At 39.3% G+C, this 16,157-nt stretch overlaps 3 protein-coding genes across 4 annotated transcripts; 1 reads left to right on the forward strand and 2 right to left on the reverse strand.

Annotated features, from left to right (window-relative positions):
- The first annotated feature begins 176 nt into the window (after nt 1-176).
- Nucleotides 177-2,912, forward strand: ahsg2 (alpha-2-HS-glycoprotein 2). Its single transcript, XM_082172579.1, has 7 exons — nt 177-453; nt 644-754; nt 832-916; nt 1,013-1,167; nt 1,251-1,355; nt 1,757-1,825; nt 2,154-2,912. Exons 1-7 carry the CDS (start codon nt 244-246, stop codon nt 2,505-2,507), a joined length of 1,089 nt encoding a protein of 362 aa, XP_082028705.1. The 5' UTR covers nt 177-243; the 3' UTR covers nt 2,508-2,912.
- Nucleotides 2,913-3,043: 131 nt separating this feature from the next.
- On the reverse strand, nt 3,044-9,708 carry LOC309500825 (uncharacterized protein). The gene is made up of 7 exons (XM_082172578.1): nt 8,017-9,708; nt 6,520-6,696; nt 6,326-6,444; nt 6,092-6,251; nt 5,897-6,012; nt 3,819-5,814; nt 3,044-3,724 (listed from the first exon to the last, which is right to left on the reverse strand). The coding sequence occupies exons 1-7, from the start codon at nt 8,324-8,326 to the stop codon at nt 3,717-3,719; spliced, it is 2,886 nt and encodes a 961-aa protein (XP_082028704.1). The 5' UTR covers nt 8,327-9,708; the 3' UTR covers nt 3,044-3,716.
- A 141-nt stretch (nt 9,709-9,849) lies between these two features.
- pfn2a (profilin 2a) lies at nt 9,850-15,241 on the reverse strand. Of its 2 annotated transcripts, none has more exons than XM_082172580.1 (3): nt 14,853-15,212; nt 13,568-13,760; nt 9,850-11,821 (listed from the first exon to the last, which is right to left on the reverse strand). In XM_082172580.1, the coding sequence occupies exons 1-3, from the start codon at nt 14,979-14,981 to the stop codon at nt 11,724-11,726; spliced, it is 420 nt and encodes a 139-aa protein (XP_082028706.1). In that variant the 5' UTR covers nt 14,982-15,212; the 3' UTR covers nt 9,850-11,723. The 2 variants fall into 2 exon arrangements, with proteins under 2 accessions (XP_082028706.1, XP_082028707.1); XM_082172581.1 differs by having other exon boundaries at nt 11,781-12,168; nt 14,853-15,241.
- Nucleotides 15,242-16,157: the final 916 nt, after the last annotated feature.

Genomic DNA, 16,157 nt, shown 5'->3' on the forward strand with positions numbered 1-16,157 from the left:
AAAGTTTAAAAGCACCCCTGCTTCCCCAAACCAAACTTTAATTTGAACACCCACTCGAATTGCACAGTTATGTTTATATTGGCACTCAAAGATGGTTCATTGGTGTCATTTATGTAACAGAAGTCGGAATGTCGTCAAGACTAAAGTACAGCGTATATATATATATACACAACAAACCAAACTCTGCCACCTTCTATCTGCATATTGTCTTTGCTTTAGGAGTTCAGGTTATTGCTGTTCAGCATGCAGCTCTGGGTTACAGTGGCTGTTCTTGGGCTCCTGGTAATGGGCTCATGGGCACAGGGGGTGATGCCCACTTTCAGCTTAATTCCCTGTGATGCCCCGGAGGTTGAAGCAGCGGCTCTGGTGGCACAGGATTTCCTCAACGCTCAGCACACCCACGGTTACAAATATGCCTTGAATCAAATTGAGAAAAGCAAGATCCTCTCCAAGGTGAGACAATGGATGACCATGATCCACTGAGCTTTTTTTAAGAATAAGAGACCTGTGCAGTTCCATGATATTTTCGGAAATGTTTAATATAAATATTTCTTTTTTGCACGCTTGGGATGTCAGTATCATCAATCCACACATTTTATTACAGGTATCAATAGGGTTTTAAGATTTAAAAGTCTCTTTGTAGCCAGGTCACACAGACACGTATCTTCTGGAGTTGGACTTGCTGGAAACTACATGTCACGTCTTGGATCCAACACCAGTGAGCCTGTGTCCAGTCAGACAAAAGCATACTGTGGTGAGATCTGTTCAGTTAACTTTATTGTAAATATGTTGTATATTGCATTTATCTAAAAGGACCTGGTCCTCGTCTAGGCTGTTGAGGCAGATTGTGATTTTGTCCTGACAAATACAACTCAAGGTCTGTCTGTTGTGGCATTCAAGTGCAAAACCGAAACAGGTAAGAGGACACACACACAAAAAATCATTGTTAAAACAAAAGCAGTTTTTGTCATCTGATCTGGAAACATCCCTTTGTTGTTGTTGTTGTATCTAGAATCAGAGGAAGAGTGCATAGGCTGCCCTAGCCTCGTTCTATTTAATGACACAGATGGCCTCCAACTCATTGAGAACTCTTTAGATAGTTTCAATAAAAACAATACGCTAAGCACTAAGTTTGCACTCCTTGAAATTGGACGAATGGCATCCCAGGTAATGTAAATGGAATATTAGAAATTATTATTGGAAAATAAAGCTCCCTATAGATAATGGTACTGTTTTCTACTTTTTTTCAGATTGTCAGCGGTGGACCCAAATACTTTGCAGAATATGCCATTATTGGGACTAACTGCACGAGTTATGATGATGATATATGCTTCCCTCAGAATCACACTGTTGCTGTAAGAATATTTAAATATCTTGAGAGAGAGAGAGAGTTTGGCTAGTGTTCAGCTGGCTGGTGTAAATGTTTGAATTAAAAGTCAACATGAAGCCAGAAATTCTTCCTGATCTATTGTGCATAAGACATTGGTGCTCCACCTTTGAAGCGACTTTACTTTTCAGATGATTTCACCAAGCCCTCTTTTCAAATCCCACTCAGTCCAACCGCCTGGCTCTATTCTTCATGCCCTCTTTTCATGATCCAGTCAAATCCCACAGATAAAAGTCTCGTCCTACATTTCTTTCTTGTTGAATATCCTGTTTTGCTCAGAAATCACATCAGATTACTGAAGCAAAATGGGTTGAACAGTCTTTCATGTTGACTTCAAAGTGTCTAATCCATATTTGTGGCTATTTTTAGATTCATGGCCTCTGTCTAGCTGAAGGTTCTGCCAATCTGAATGATGTTGACTGCAAAATCTTCGGCCCAGTAAATACCTCTTCATTTTACACTTGTCAATTTAATGGCTGCCTTAAATCTAATGTTATTTTTGTATAATTGAGACTTTTTAATAACGTGTGTATATATATATATATATAATGTTTTAGTGAAGCATTTTCTTGTAGACATGACAAATGATTAGGACAAGTTAAATGAATGCAAACAAAGATGTTAAAATGTAATCTTAAAAAAAAAAAAGTGTGAAGTGTGTAATTTATGGTCCATGTGTGACACCAAAACATAAAATCGGTTTCACTCCCCCCGAAGCAGAGGTTAGAGGAATTTAAATATACCTTTTTTTTTTTTTTCATGACAGACCCAAACTGTTGACCCGGCGAGCAATGCCACAGTGCGATTCCAAAAACTTCTGCATGCTCACACCTTTGGACCCATCCACCACCCCACCCTCCATGACCTCAGACATCACAAGCTGACAGCACTTCATGACCCTGCGGCAAGCGGCCTGCTCTCTGCAGAATCTGCTGAATCAGCTGAGGTAGTGGCGGTTGTGCCGCCAAAGGAAGCTCCTGTTGTAAAGAGGGAGGTTTCTGCACCAGAAGGGCCAGCAGTAGATGCAGCAGTAGTGCCAGAAGGGCCAGCATTAGATGCAACAGTAATGCCAAAAATCCTCCTCCCTCCGATCTGTCCAGGAAAAAAGAAACATTTCTGACTTGTTCCCATTTCATGAACCAACCCATATAAAGTAGTCATCATTTGAAGTTGATCGAAACCTTTCATCAAAGTTATACATGAATTTTGAACAATACCTGTTCTTGTCTTTGGATAACTTTGATAAACGTTTTTGATCCACTTCAAATGTTGACTACTGTAGATAAGATTAAGTCACACTTGTTTTGGTCTCCAGACTTGTCCTGTTGAGTTCTGAGATTGCCACCAAACTTATAACTGCAATCAGTCAGGAGTAAATGTTTTACAACAAAACCGATACATGTATAAACAAAACTAGCCTTCTTGTTAAGAAAAACAATTCAAGGATATTCCTGTTATTCTGTGGTGCTGTAATGAAATGTTTACCTTGACAAAATGTCATTAAATATTGATGACAATGACATAAGTGGGACAGAGATTCTCTAATGTTTGTTATAAATGCTGCATTTCCAAAGGGATTTTGGGTTTCACATTTTTGATAAATATTCTTATCTTGAGTTTGTATGGTTTTAAAGGTTTCTCATTGTTTGGGAGTTAAAATTACCAGTTATTTTACAATGAAACAGCTGAACACTGTAGGGCAAGTGGAAGTATGTACATGTAAATGATTATTTCTATAACTAGCTCACCTGAGAAAACCAAGTTGACTCGATCAAATCAAGTTTACTTTTGGATTTCTGGTAAAGGTGGCATGGATACAGGATATAGTGTATATATAAGTGCCACCATCCTGCAGAATTTAGCGCCAAAGCACAAATCTTGAAGACCTTGATTAGCTGGCTCTGGTATGTTTAATTAGGGCTAGACCTAAACTCTGCTGGAAGGGGATTCTGCATGAACTGGATTAGACAGCCTACCCACCCAACAAACAAACACTTCTTGTTCCAAGTGAGTGATGCTAAATTAACTGCAGTCTGTATACTGTTGTGACATCCTGCATTTAGGACAAATCAAGTGAACGCGAGTATGAAAAACTCAACTTATTTGAAAGAACCAGCAGAATATAAACTTGTGTAAAAGACAAACTAGATTACCCTAATCAATAAAGACTCAAATGAACTCCATACAAATTGTACATTTAACTAAACAGGCAATGCAGGACAGACATTCTTTAAAGAAAAAACAATAACAGTTGTGTCACTTAAACAGTTTTATTAGTTAGTGCGGTTTCCAGCTCTCCGAATTCCTTGGTCTACTGTGGATGGATGCCTCATAACCCTTAAAAGAAAGAAAAAAAAAGTATATTTTATATACACACACCTTCAACAGTAGTTATGCTGTACCATTTTGTACACAGAACTGATTCACTTGCCATCTAATTGATCGTAGGAAAGTAATGCATCCTGGTTAGATTTAACAGCAGGAACCCAATATGTGCCCTTAAAAACAGGAACCACAGATTCTCCACTTTGAGAGTTATCCTGCTGAGGGTTCATTACTGGAAGATTACCACCACTAGTTTGCTCTGGTTGAGGTGGCATGGTTGAAGGCTCAAATGATTTGTGATTATTGGATGTCTGAGGAAATGACATCTGGCTGTTGGAGTCTTTTGTTGGAGAGTCAGATATTGGGACCTTAGCATTTGAATAAGTAGCTTGATACCAGTGATTCATATGCACATTTTTGCCATGAGCTTCAGGTTTTGAAGAAGTGTCAGATTGGACCATTTTCTCAAAAAAGGGAACATTATTTGGAGCAACTAACATTGGCTGCGTGTGATGTCCCCATGGGGGAACATATCGTTCCCTCTCAGCCTGGTAAACTGCAGGTTTTGGGCTTTGGTTTGAATAGAATACAGACTCAGCAACTGGTCCAGAAGGCAACTTAGAAGGTCCCAAAGGATGTAGAACAGGAGCAACATTTGCAGGTTTCACTGTAGGCCATGAAGAGCCAGTATGTGACTCCAACTTCCTAAAAACAGAGGGACTCATAATAGGTCCTGTCAAAAGCTTTGAAGTATGAGGGACATGGATACCCTTAACAGTGGGATTCTCTGCCAAATATTGCATTGCTGTACTATCTGAAGCTGGTGGCACAATTGCACCTTGTGACGAAAGCGGGCCATAATTATAACCCATGCCATGAACAAGAGGAGGGGTTGAACCTGCAGATATAAAGGGAGATGACAGTTCTTGGCCTGTGACTTTAGTCCGTCCAAAAATGTCAAAACTAGACAGAGGACAACCAAAATAGTGATGGTTATGGTAGGATATTGAAGGTGGGCAAGGGCAGAAAGTTGGACAGTGAAAATAACCTGCATGTGACAAACAATTTGGAGTGAGGCAAGAATTTATGGGGGCAGGGGTGTAAACAACTTCAGGAGATTTGGGGAGTGAAGGGGTAGGATCAGGGCTAGGATCAGGACTTGGGGCAAAATCAAACTCTAGGCTCATAGGAGGACCCTTAACAGATGGGGTTAATCTGGAAGCAACAGCCCCAGAGGTGGAAACTGTATTATTCTGGAGGACTTTTATAGGAACAGGAGGCATTAGCTGTGGCCCTGCCTTTCTTGTAGGGGCAGGTGGTGGTGGTGCAGACTCTGGTTTTGGTGGAACATGTGGTTTAGAGGGTCCGGGTTGGTTTTGGGAATAAGGCCAGTATGGGTCTACTGGAAAAACTGGTCCAGGTTTTCCAGGATATGAAGGATACACCAAGTTTCTGGGAGGAAACATAGGTGCCAATTGCACAGGAGGGACAATGGGCATTGTAGATGTCAACTTATCTTGAGGACTGCTTGTGGGTTTTAGTAGGGGAGCGAGAGGGGTTTTAGGAGCCTTGATAGGAGGAAACAAAGGCTCTCTTGGATATGGCAAAGCTGTATTTAGACTGGGGACAGGGGTGAGACCCAAGCTGGGCTTAGGGATCCAAGGATACCAAGTTTGAGGAGGTTTTATGTAAACGGGTGCTTGTGGCTGCTGGGTGATAGCAGTTGGGAGACCCATAATTTTGGGATCTTGAGGAACAACCTCTGGTGGTATGGTTGGAGGAAAACGTAGAAAAGGGTAATTAGGAGGAACGGGTTTAAAATTTGGCTGGCCCAGGATGTAATAAGGAAGGGGAGGAGTAGGCAACTTCTGAACTTTTGAACTTGTGGAGGCCGTTAAACTTGGATCCCTTATTGGCTGAGTGGTTTTAGTGGTAGTGGTGGAAGGGTCTGTTGATGAAACGAGAGCCGGGGGCATAAATGTCAGTGTATAATTTTTAGGTGCAAGATCAGGCAGTCTCATAGGAAGATTATGGGAAGACAATGCTGGACAGGACAGATTAAACTCGCTCTCCACTGCCATGCTGAGAGTGAACATCCCATCCTGTAAGAGGCAGCAGATTAGTTTATTCAAGATGAGAAACTGGCTGAAATTAGTCAAATGTGAAATACTGTATATTGCATACCTTTGGCTCAGTGCATGGCATGTACGGGGCATGGATGACCACACTTTCTGCATGTGACACCAAGCTGTATCCACATCTAGCTGACGCTTTCAGTAGAGGCTCCCACTCATTCATTACTAAGTTTAAACATAATTAACATTTAGACCTGTAACACTCACGTCAACCTATGCAAACAAACATGGACCTGTTTGTTACCTTTGATCTTCAGGTTCTCAGAGACTCCTTTATACAGCTTCACAATCATGCCATTCGGGTAGCAGGAGACAGTTGGAGCTCTCTGTGCCGAGGTTCGTGAGGAACAAGACATTTTCACAGGCAATCCAAACCAAAGTAAGGGAAGAACAAAAGTGTCTCTCTGAAAAGAACAAGGAGTAAGGTCAGAAGGGATAAAAGCTATAATTCTATTTACATTGAAATCTAAATGCAAACCTCATGTGATACGTAACATCCATCATTTGGTATGATGAAAACAAAGTCTCTCCATGTTCTCAGAAATCTATGACCACATTCTGAGGGCAACTGTGACAATGGAAGTGGTGGATTGCTTCCTACAAACAGATAAATAAATAAAAATTGGGAAGCAAAAAAAGTTTGAAGCCTTAAATGTCAATGGAGAGGCAAACCTCGATCAATAAGAAAGCTGGATCCAAAAGAAGCCTCTCGTCCATGAACGGTCAGTTTCATCAAATCTCCAGCACAATCTACTTGGGGTTTCATATCAAGTAGCCTTTCTACTGTTGGAGTATACAGGGTGTTCAGACCATAAACCTGTCCCCAAAGAGGTTGCAACTTCATCCCGCCTTTTGACAGAAGATACAAACAGGGTAAACTGGAAGACAAGTCCAACTTTAACACCATGCAAACAAAAACTAAATGCTTTTGCATGGAGGTGCAATAAATAACCCCCTTCAGACCCTGCGACCATTGGAATGGACATCACATGGTTTTTGGTTAAACCTATAGCCTAAGATTTTAATGTTTTTTTTAAATATGATACTGCCTGGTCACTGATTGGTCCCTGATCAACCAATCACAACAAAAGCATGGCCCATAACTTAATCTGATTGAATTTCAGGCATCACATAAGACATGCATGGCTAACCACCTAGACAGGAGGTAGAGGAGCTCCTTTACCTTCTTAGATTTATAATAATCTTAATAGTATCAAGTGATATTCAAAGTAATTTGAAGATCTTTCAGAGCTGTGGAACATTGACATCCATCACAATGGACATTAGGTTCATAAAATTACTAATATTATTAATATGATTTTATGTCTTCAATGTTGTGACCATGAAATATCATTCAGCTTTTCATTAGTTTTAGTGAAAAACCGCAAAAACAAATGAATGAATACACAGCAACTCACACACTACAAACACATTTATGCTATGCACACACAATCATTTATCAAAACCAGCAAGCACACAAACACTCACAGACATGCACACATACTCAGAAGCACCTACTGCAACCAACAAAAATAATCAAGTTCTTTGAGACTTGGGACCTTTTTTCTACATTCTTATTGCATTGCCCATTCTTACAGTAGCCTGTGTGTTCTTTTCAATATGTTCAATGCTAGTTCATATACGGTTTAAACTCTCATTCATAAGTATTTTAAGGTTAAAAGATGACTATTGATTCAGTTGCCGGTTGCATACTGCTAAGATTAGTCCTTCAAGTTATGCATCACTTTTTCTGATCATTCATAACTGCTTTAAGTCAGTTACATAAAAACGTAGATTGGTCTAATTTGAAACAAGAAAGTAAGACTGATTGCCCCTTGACTAATTGCAAGTTGGTCATAGCCTACTATACTGAAAACTTAGTAGGCTACTGGCTGTTTATTCAACTGGCCTCTGGGTGTCAATTGTCTAATAGGCCTAATAATAAAACTGAGTTTGCACAAATCTTGTTTTAAGACTCATTTATAATTTTTTTATTTTGCTCAGTGAAAAAATAAATCCAGGTCTGAACTCAGACTGGATGACTAAGCTTCAAAGTCATGGACTAAAATTCTTGTTAGGCTAAATATTCGCTAAACATTTATTCTGTATTGTTAGTGATTTAAATCCTCCTTACAAATGCATTCAATAAATCACGGGTACATCGATTACCTGGATCATCTGACTGGTATGCATTGTCATCGGCTCGACCGAGATCGAGATCCGAAGAAAAACGGTCACTACCATCACCATGAGACTTTGGAGCTTGGTCTTGCCAAACGAGAAGGCGTCCAACTGGTTCTCCAGATTTCGGCTTCTCGTCTCCTCGATCAAATGACTCCTTTGTCCGTGTATTATTGTGAAAAGAGCCCAGTGAAAAAGGTTTCTTTACCTCATTAAATAACACAAAACCACTAACTTTAATAAAGCTAAGCCAAATAAACAGAAAAAGCTTCAGGATTGGTTTCCATTTAAACGCCATTCGACATAACAATTTTGCGCACACACTCCGCGTTACACCACTATAGTGTGTCGCAAAAACGCGTCTTTTCTCAAGCACCGGAAATATATAAGATCTTATGTCTACAATTAGTGCACGTCCAACAAATCAGACACCTGTTAGACACCCCAGAGAAAGAAATTAAGGGTTGTTGTGGATGAGTATCACATGTGAGGTAGACAAGGCAACGTCGGTCCAGGAGAGCCGATGTGCAGTTATGCTCCAATTCTGATCAAACACACCTGAACAAGCTAATCAATGTCTTCAGGAGGCAGGTGAGTTTTTTTCAGGGTTGGAGCCAAACTCTGCTGCAGGACTGACATTGGCTACCCCTGGTCTAAGCTTAAGTAGAGTGAATCATATGTGTGTGTGTGTGTGAGAGCAGGCACATTTACTAGTTATACTCTAGTCCTAGATGGCATGTCAAATTATATGTACATGTAGTACATATATTGCAACTCTTCACATCAGACAAGCTAATTCTGGAAATAAAATTAAACCAAGGCCTGGTTCCACAGAGAGGGCTTCGATTAAGTCAGTGTTAATTCAATTAGGACACTGTAAAACATTTCTTAATTCCCCAACTCGAAAATTTCTAGTGACTGGTCACATCTAAATTTTTCAATTGGCCCAAGTTAAATTCTGTAAATTATAAAATTAAATTTACAGAATTTCACTTGGGCCAATTGAAAAATTTAGATGTGACCAGTCACCAGAAATTTTCGAGTTGGGGAGGTTAGACATTTTTTTTTACAGCGGTCATTTAAAGGGATAGTTCACCCAAAATTGAAAAATTACTCACCCTCATGTTATTTCCAAACTTGTATGAATTTCTTTCCTCTGCTGAACACAAATGAAGATATTTTGAAGAATGTGGGCCACCAAACAGGCCCAAGAACCCCTTAACTTCCATTGTATGGGAAAAAAATTATTTGGAAGTCAATAGGGCCCTTCAACTGTTTGGTTACAATTTACAATCCTTCTTCAAAATATCTTTTGTGTTCAGCAGAAGAAATAAATACATACAGGTTTGGAACAACTTGAGGGAGTGTAAATGATGAAATCATTTTTGGGGGGTGAACTATCCCTTTAAGTATCTTTTATAAACCTGCCTTATAAAAACCATTACTGGTGTGAATCTTGAGACAAAAGAAGGGCATATTTTAAGATATGTCAGTGCAAGGTGCTTGCAGTTAAAACATGCATTTTAGTCTGGGACTAGGCTTAAGCATTTAACACCTCTATGTTTGTGATTATAGCGACCTCTTCAGGCTTATCCATGTCAAATACAAACCAATGAGGCACAGTATATTTTTCCTTCAAGTGCTCACTTTAATATCAACATAGTAGTTCACATATTGAATAGAAAATATCTTGAGAAAGGAAAACAATCAAGCAGGAAATCCCTTTTCTGATACCTACCATGCACTACACCGTCTTTGGTAGACTTCATTTTTGACATTTCTAAAAAGATGCTTGAAGACAAACACATGAACAAAATGAAATTTCTGGTTGGAATAGGTTTATTTGATCTGTCTGTAAACAAGGTGGTTAAATCATGGCATTTGCTTTTTCTTTCCTTTCACGCAAATTGAGTTGAGCTGGTCAGATGTAAGAAGGGAGAGAATTGGACAATTTTTTTTTTTTTTTTTTTTTTATCTGTACATTTTCCACAAGCCCTGGAGTTTGAATTTATGCCAAATATCCCAAAGGTGCCACTAAAGAATTGACTCCTCACAAGGCAGCAGTTAAAATCCATCTCACAGTAGCAACAGATCAGATCTACATTATGGCACAGGATACACAGCTTTATTTAACAAGTTTCCACAATACAACTGACTTCGACTAGTGGTCTTTTTCCAACTAATACCACCATATCCCAGAAAAGGTTAGTGTACACAGTTTACTTCAGTATATATTTTTTTTTGTCTATTTAATGAAGCATTTGTACCGTGCTATGACAGTTTGATACATCGCAATTAAGTAGTGTACAAGGCAATGACTTCCAAATGGTTTCATTCTTGAAAATAACAGATTAAAAGTCAAAAATGTTTAAGAATTTTGAAGTGACATGTTAACAATAAGACTGCCATTTCATCTATTCAAGACATTCATGAGAGAAATTCTCAGGTAGTTATCATACACTTGATTTTTATTTCAAACTGTTAAGCCAGTAATAGTGTTTAATAGAAATGAGCTTGTGTTACATTGTGTACTTGGTGTTGAAAATTTAGTGTTATAAAGTCAGCAACAGATGAAGCTAGCAGTCATCCTTCACAACAACGGTTTGGAGCAATTCTGTTAATCCCTTCGGATGCAACACAAAATTGGTCCTATTGGAGAACCCAAAGTGAAATGGACAGAACCAGGAGGTACATTGGGATGGCAGCACTTTTTGTCTTAAAAAAAAAAAGAAACAAAAAAGGACAAACATAAAAGAAAAACATTTTACAGGAGCTGGCAAACAACAATCATAAGTGCCTGAGCTATTGTAGCGATGGAATGTCCATACAGAGTCCGGGATGCAAAGGCTCTTGGGGAACAATTTAACCCAAACCTTGTAAATGCTGATCTGCCACCACACTCAAAATATTCCAACATTAGACCAATGACTTACAAGACCACATCCAAATACAACAGCAAAAGCATTTGATATAAGGTATTAAAACTAAAGAAGGTACAGCTGGGGCGAGGGTGGTGCGGTTCACAAGGGCAGGGGCAGAGGTGCTTACTAAATGAATTCAGGATCAAACCAATAAAATAAAATAGAAAGTGTTCTGTGACTGGTTAACTTCATTCTCAAAGCTGAGACACGGTGGTGTAGTTAGTTATTGGAAAAAACGATGATATTGACCTAAAAGATATGCATGCACTTTCTTCATCCTGGACATGCTGTATACAAGGAAGACCATGAGAGCTCAGCAAGGACTCAAAGCACTCGAGAAGCATAATCTATCTTAAGCTGGTTCATTAGCAGTGCCTAAGGAAACAAAATTGGACAATGTAGTGACTTCATTTACTTGTGAATTTACACAAATTCTGGGCAGTCCAATTCTTCAATTCTTCATTTTACATCTATGGTATGTACAGTAGTGTTTGTGACTGAACCTTCATAAAACCAACATGCTTGATTTACTGTGGCACAAAAAAGATGTCAGAATTTGGAAAACTAAAGAACATGGAGCATTAAACAAAAGGAAAACTTCATAAAAAAATGGACAGATAGATTTGGAGAGAGACAACAATGCATCTACTAACTGTTTCTGGTAGTGTTGTCAAGTTGACAAAAGGGGGGCAAGGATGAGGGTAGGGGTGGGTGGGTAGTGTGGTGCGGTGTATTAAAGTGAGCTGCTGTGTGGATGGATGGGAAGGGGCTGCTTTAGTATCCAACTTTCCTCAGGTACTCAGCCATGCTAAATGCTTTCTTGTTGAGCGATCCTCCGTGGGTACCTTCCTTTCCCATGACTACAACCAACACTGGAGTACATAAGGAAAGAAAAAAAGACGACAAATGAACAAAACTGAAAAAAAAAAAAAAAACTAAAAAAAAAAAAAAAAAAAAGTCTTTCCCCCGATGTCACGGGGACATTATAGGATATAATCACCATTCTTCCCTTGATTGCTATTAATTTTTTTCAAGACATTAACTGCTTGAAGGAGAAAGCTTAACAGCAAACTTCTTTCTTCTTTCTGTCCCTCAAGTGAAACTAAACAAGCTTAATTACATTAGAACCCTGAATCCCTCAAGTATTTTGCCATTGAGTATGCCTTCTTATTCAATCCGCCTCCATGGACCCCTTCTTTGCCCATTACAAGAACCAAGACTGAAAGAGAAGAAATAGAGAAGGGGAAAGTTGAGAAGTGCAGTGGTTAAGGAAAAAAAAGGGAACATTATGAAACAGAGGAGAAAGAGAATCACAATAGCAATCAGAAGTGTTTGCATGCACATGCGTTTCACCATTAAAAGCAACCAAGTACAGGAAAGTGATTCAGAGTATTTGATAAGAAGGTCTGAAGCTTGTTGCTTGAGCTGTGTAGTGACACATTTTAGCGCACAGGAAAGAGGAAATAGGAAGAGGAATTTGACGCTGCCACATTCCAAAGGACCTTCGACCCCCTCCTCCACACCCCCTAAATCCCTTTGAAATGGAGTTACCTTGCCAAGATATCTCTCAGAGACTTTCATGGGATCACATCTGCACATTTATACATTTTGTCAATTGGATATGCTAAACACACTGGGCTTAAAGGGATAGTTCACCCAAAATGTTTAATTCTGTCTTCTTTTACTCACCCTCGAGTTGTTCCAAACCTGTACGAGTTTGTTTCTTCTGGTAAACACAAAGGAAGCTATTTTGAAGAATGTTGGTAACCAGACAGTTGATGGACCTCATTGACTTCCGCAGTATTTTTCCCCCATGATGGGGTCCATCAACTGTTTGGTTACTGACATTCTTCAAAATATAATCTTGTGTGTTCAAGCAGAAGAAAAACTCACAGGTTTGGAACAACTTCATGGAGAGTAAATGAAGACAATTGTAATTTTTGGATGAACTATCCCTTTAATACTAGCAACCTAACCTTTACCTCTAGGATTGTGCAAATAATCAGCATCTATGAGACTCAAACTTGCACCCTGCTGATTTATCTAATATATGCAGAGATAACAGGGTGTGGAGGGGTGTTTACCGTATAACCAGATGACTGATAGACCAGTACCAAATTCATTAAACAGTGACAAGGTGAAAGTAAATCTCAAACGCGGTTTAAGAAAACTGTTAGATCAAGAAAAGCTAGTACATGCACAGCGCTGAAATCCAGCTCTTGGGTGTGTGTGTGTGTGTGTGTGTGTTTTGTTTTTTCAGAAAAGGAGAGGTAGGGGACAGAAGATTGCACTGGTTTGAAACCATACCTTCAATGTCTGTTTTTCTTATACTCAAAAAGAGGACCACAAAGGCAGACTGTATGAGTGGGCACATCTTAGCATTAAGGGTCATTCATTTTAAAGTTGCTATGGAAATCTTTATTTCTTTTTATTGAAATAAATCTATATGAATATTGTAAGGAATTAGATACAGCTTGTTTCCCAGGGATAATCTACACTAATACTTTGAACAGACACAAGAACCCTAATAAAAAGGCAATCCTTAATAAAAGAGCCTGTCAGGGGTGATCCTAAAATATCTGTGGGCTAAATTAAACATTTTGACATGTATAGTTTACCTTTGCCAGCTCTGCCTATGGAAACATTGTATGTCGGCTCTCCATTATGACTCTTTGTCCTGATGTCCATTGTCCAGTCCCCTTCCAGTGGAAGACTGTCTCTGATCACAGAGCACTTCTTTTTCCCTAAAGTCAGCCCACTGGTGAAGAAGCCCTCTCGATCTTTGCCAACAATGACATCGATTTCATCAGGCTGAAAAATGAAACGTGAAAAAAAAGATGACATTTTAAAAAGTCTTCTCTTCAATTAAGATTTAGCATCATGCAGGTTTACACGGTCTCCGCTGTAAATAATTCAAATAGGGACTGTACTTTAAGGGAACCTTGGAGAAAACCTGATTGGATCATTTGATCTCCCAGCATACCATGAGTGAAGCCAATCTGACCCACTCTAGGAGTTTAATTAATAAATGCAGTTTAGGTTTAACCACTTTTTTTATTTTATGACAATAGCATAATTCCAGTTCTAATACTAACAGTGAGATGCGGGGAAAAGTGAGTATTCACAGGCGACAGGACGCCATCTTTGTGTTCCTGTAGGGGGAAAAAACTTGAAGCACAGGCGCCACTGTCTGAACTTCCTCCTCTCATGGCCTAAGACTGCAGCTTATCTCAAGACTGATCAGACAAAGTCCGAGCCCTGAATGAATCCCGGGCTTATTACCGATCTAGCAAGGGGATCTCTGCACATAAAGGGCCTAAAAAATAGAAAGATAAAATGCACAACGCGTGGATATGGTAGAAATCGATAATGCTGAATAATGCAAAAGGAAATGTGTGATTTAATCAGAGCCAGACCCGTTTACTTCCAATAACACTCTTCAAAAATGCAAAGGAAGCGTGCTAGATGGGTTCGGCTGTACAGCGGTTACACTTTAACTAGGTTCTTTAGATAAGCATAAAGTGGTTCATTGTGATATGAGTAATGAAGACTAGAGGCCGTGGCCACAGCCCTGTGCCTTCATCTGGGCCTCGACCCATTCAGTAGAAACACATCAATTCTCTCCCGCTCTTTCCATTTTAAGAGAAAAAAAAAGGCTGAAGTGTACCGTTGCCGTTTTGCTAATGCTAAACGCGATAACAACAGCTCGTTTTATTGTAAAATACGCTTGAAATGGTTAGCTCGCGCTAGGCACGAGACCGGCTCCCCGTGCACGCGTGCTAAAGCTGACTAGCTTGCTAACACCCGAATCCGTCCGCTCGCCCTAACACACAAATTACCGTCCAAATTAAATCAAAACGAAGTGTTAACCTCACAGCGGGTGATAATCTAGCAAAAACTTACCGTTATACCGCTAAAAGTACCCCCCTCTGACGATGCCCAAACATATTTGGCGTCCGTGTAGCCAACAATGGCGGCATCCTGGCAGCTGCCATCGGCCATCAGGTTATCCACGTAGCTTTGCCAAGACATTTTTCTGTGATTTGAAAGGATATATAGGACGTACTGCACCCACTGGAGTGGATTGAACGCTACACGTGCTGAAGGACTAGCGAGGGTCGTGCGGATGGAGGGTTTTGGCGTCTCCTGTGCTGTCCGGCTCGTTGGCTTGTATGAAATCTCAGCTCGGGCAGGAAAGAAAGCCGACGGACTGAGACAGCGCCTGGGTGTAGTCCCGTGCTATATCCCTCCGCGCAGACGACTCACCACCGCCACTGCGACGCTGCACGAAAATAGGCCCCCTCTGATGTGGTCGCATCAGCTCAGTCTGACTATCACGATGTAATTAGTTTCACAACGCTAGGTTTTTAACAGAAAATGTCTAAATGTATTATTTCCCCGCCCCTTTATGGCTCATGAATTTACCACATCTGTCCACATGAAGTTTTCTGATATCAGGAACGTCTCAATTATCTTAAAGGATAGTTCACCCCAAAATACAACTTTTGTCATAATATTCGCCCTAATGAAATATTTTGAATAATGATGGTAACAAATCAGTTTTGATTAGCCTACCAATGACTTCTAATTCTGGTTAACTAAAACTTAAACCATAAAAACATTTCCGTTACTACAATAGTATATTAAAAAAAATATTTTTTTTATCTAGTTGCCAATGCAACATTTCTTACTTTCCTTTAGTTAAACTTGAAAATAAAATGGCACAAATACACAAGTTCTAAAACTTTAAATTAAAATATATAATTATTTCACAATATTAATAAAAAGCATAATAATATCTCAATGATACTAAAATAACATGAGGGGAAAAAACACATTCCACTGAATTTCCACAGAGGAAAGATTTTCATTTCTGGGTGAAATATCACTTTAAGTCACATAAGTTTGATGTGAAGTAATTGTCACTTTGAAAAAGGGATTTAGTTTTATTACCCCTAGTAAAAGCCGATTTAGTTTCACCTTTGAATATTTATTTTTACATTATGGCAAATGTTAAATATCATATCATCAAATTAATATTTACTCAGAATGTAAACATCAAGCTATCATTTAACAGATAGGGTAGAAACTTTTTTTTTGCTTTAATAACTCATTTTTAAATGTACAATTAACTAAACGGTGTTATATGACAAGTACAAATAGTGCTCATGTTACACCCCACCCCACAACAACAGTGAGGTATAATAG

Source organism: Leuciscus leuciscus (genome assembly GCF_965113295.1).
Source record: "Leuciscus leuciscus genome assembly, chromosome: 6".
Classification (NCBI taxonomy): domain Eukaryota; kingdom Metazoa; phylum Chordata; class Actinopteri; order Cypriniformes; family Leuciscidae; genus Leuciscus; species Leuciscus leuciscus.

What these genes read in the sequence shown, in the direction of transcription:
- ahsg2 (XM_082172579.1), top strand. Translation starts at nt 244, where the DNA reads ATGCAGCTCTGGGTTACAGTGGCTGTTCTTGGGCTCCTGGTAATGGGC. An exon ending in AAAGCAAGATCCTCTCCAAG is followed by an intron (nt 454 to 643) that starts GTGAGACAATGG and finishes GTCTCTTTGTAG; the next exon opens with CCAGGTCACACAGACACGTA. An exon ending in CAAGTGCAAAACCGAAACAG is followed by an intron (nt 917 to 1,012) that starts GTAAGAGGACAC and finishes TGTTGTATCTAG; the next exon opens with AATCAGAGGAAGAGTGCATA.
- LOC309500825 (XM_082172578.1), bottom strand. Translation starts at nt 8,326, where the DNA reads ATGGCGTTTAAATGGAAACCAATCCTGAAGCTTTTTCTGTTTATTTGG. An exon ending in CAGCTTTCTTATTGATCGAG is followed by an intron (nt 6,445 to 6,519) that starts GTTTGCCTCTCC and finishes ATCTGTTTGTAG; the next exon opens with GAAGCAATCCACCACTTCCA. An exon ending in TGCCATGCACTGAGCCAAAG is followed by an intron (nt 5,815 to 5,896) that starts GTATGCAATATA and finishes TGCCTCTTACAG; the next exon opens with GATGGGATGTTCACTCTCAG.
- pfn2a (XM_082172580.1), bottom strand. Translation starts at nt 14,981, where the DNA reads ATGTCTTGGCAAAGCTACGTGGATAACCTGATGGCCGATGGCAGCTGC. An exon ending in GTACTTTTAGCGGTATAACG is followed by an intron (nt 13,761 to 14,852) that starts GTAAGTTTTTGC and finishes TTCATTTTTCAG; the next exon opens with CCTGATGAAATCGATGTCAT. An exon ending in CATAGGCAGAGCTGGCAAAG is followed by an intron (nt 11,822 to 13,567) that starts GTAAACTATACA and finishes TATGTACTCCAG; the next exon opens with TGTTGGTTGTAGTCATGGGA.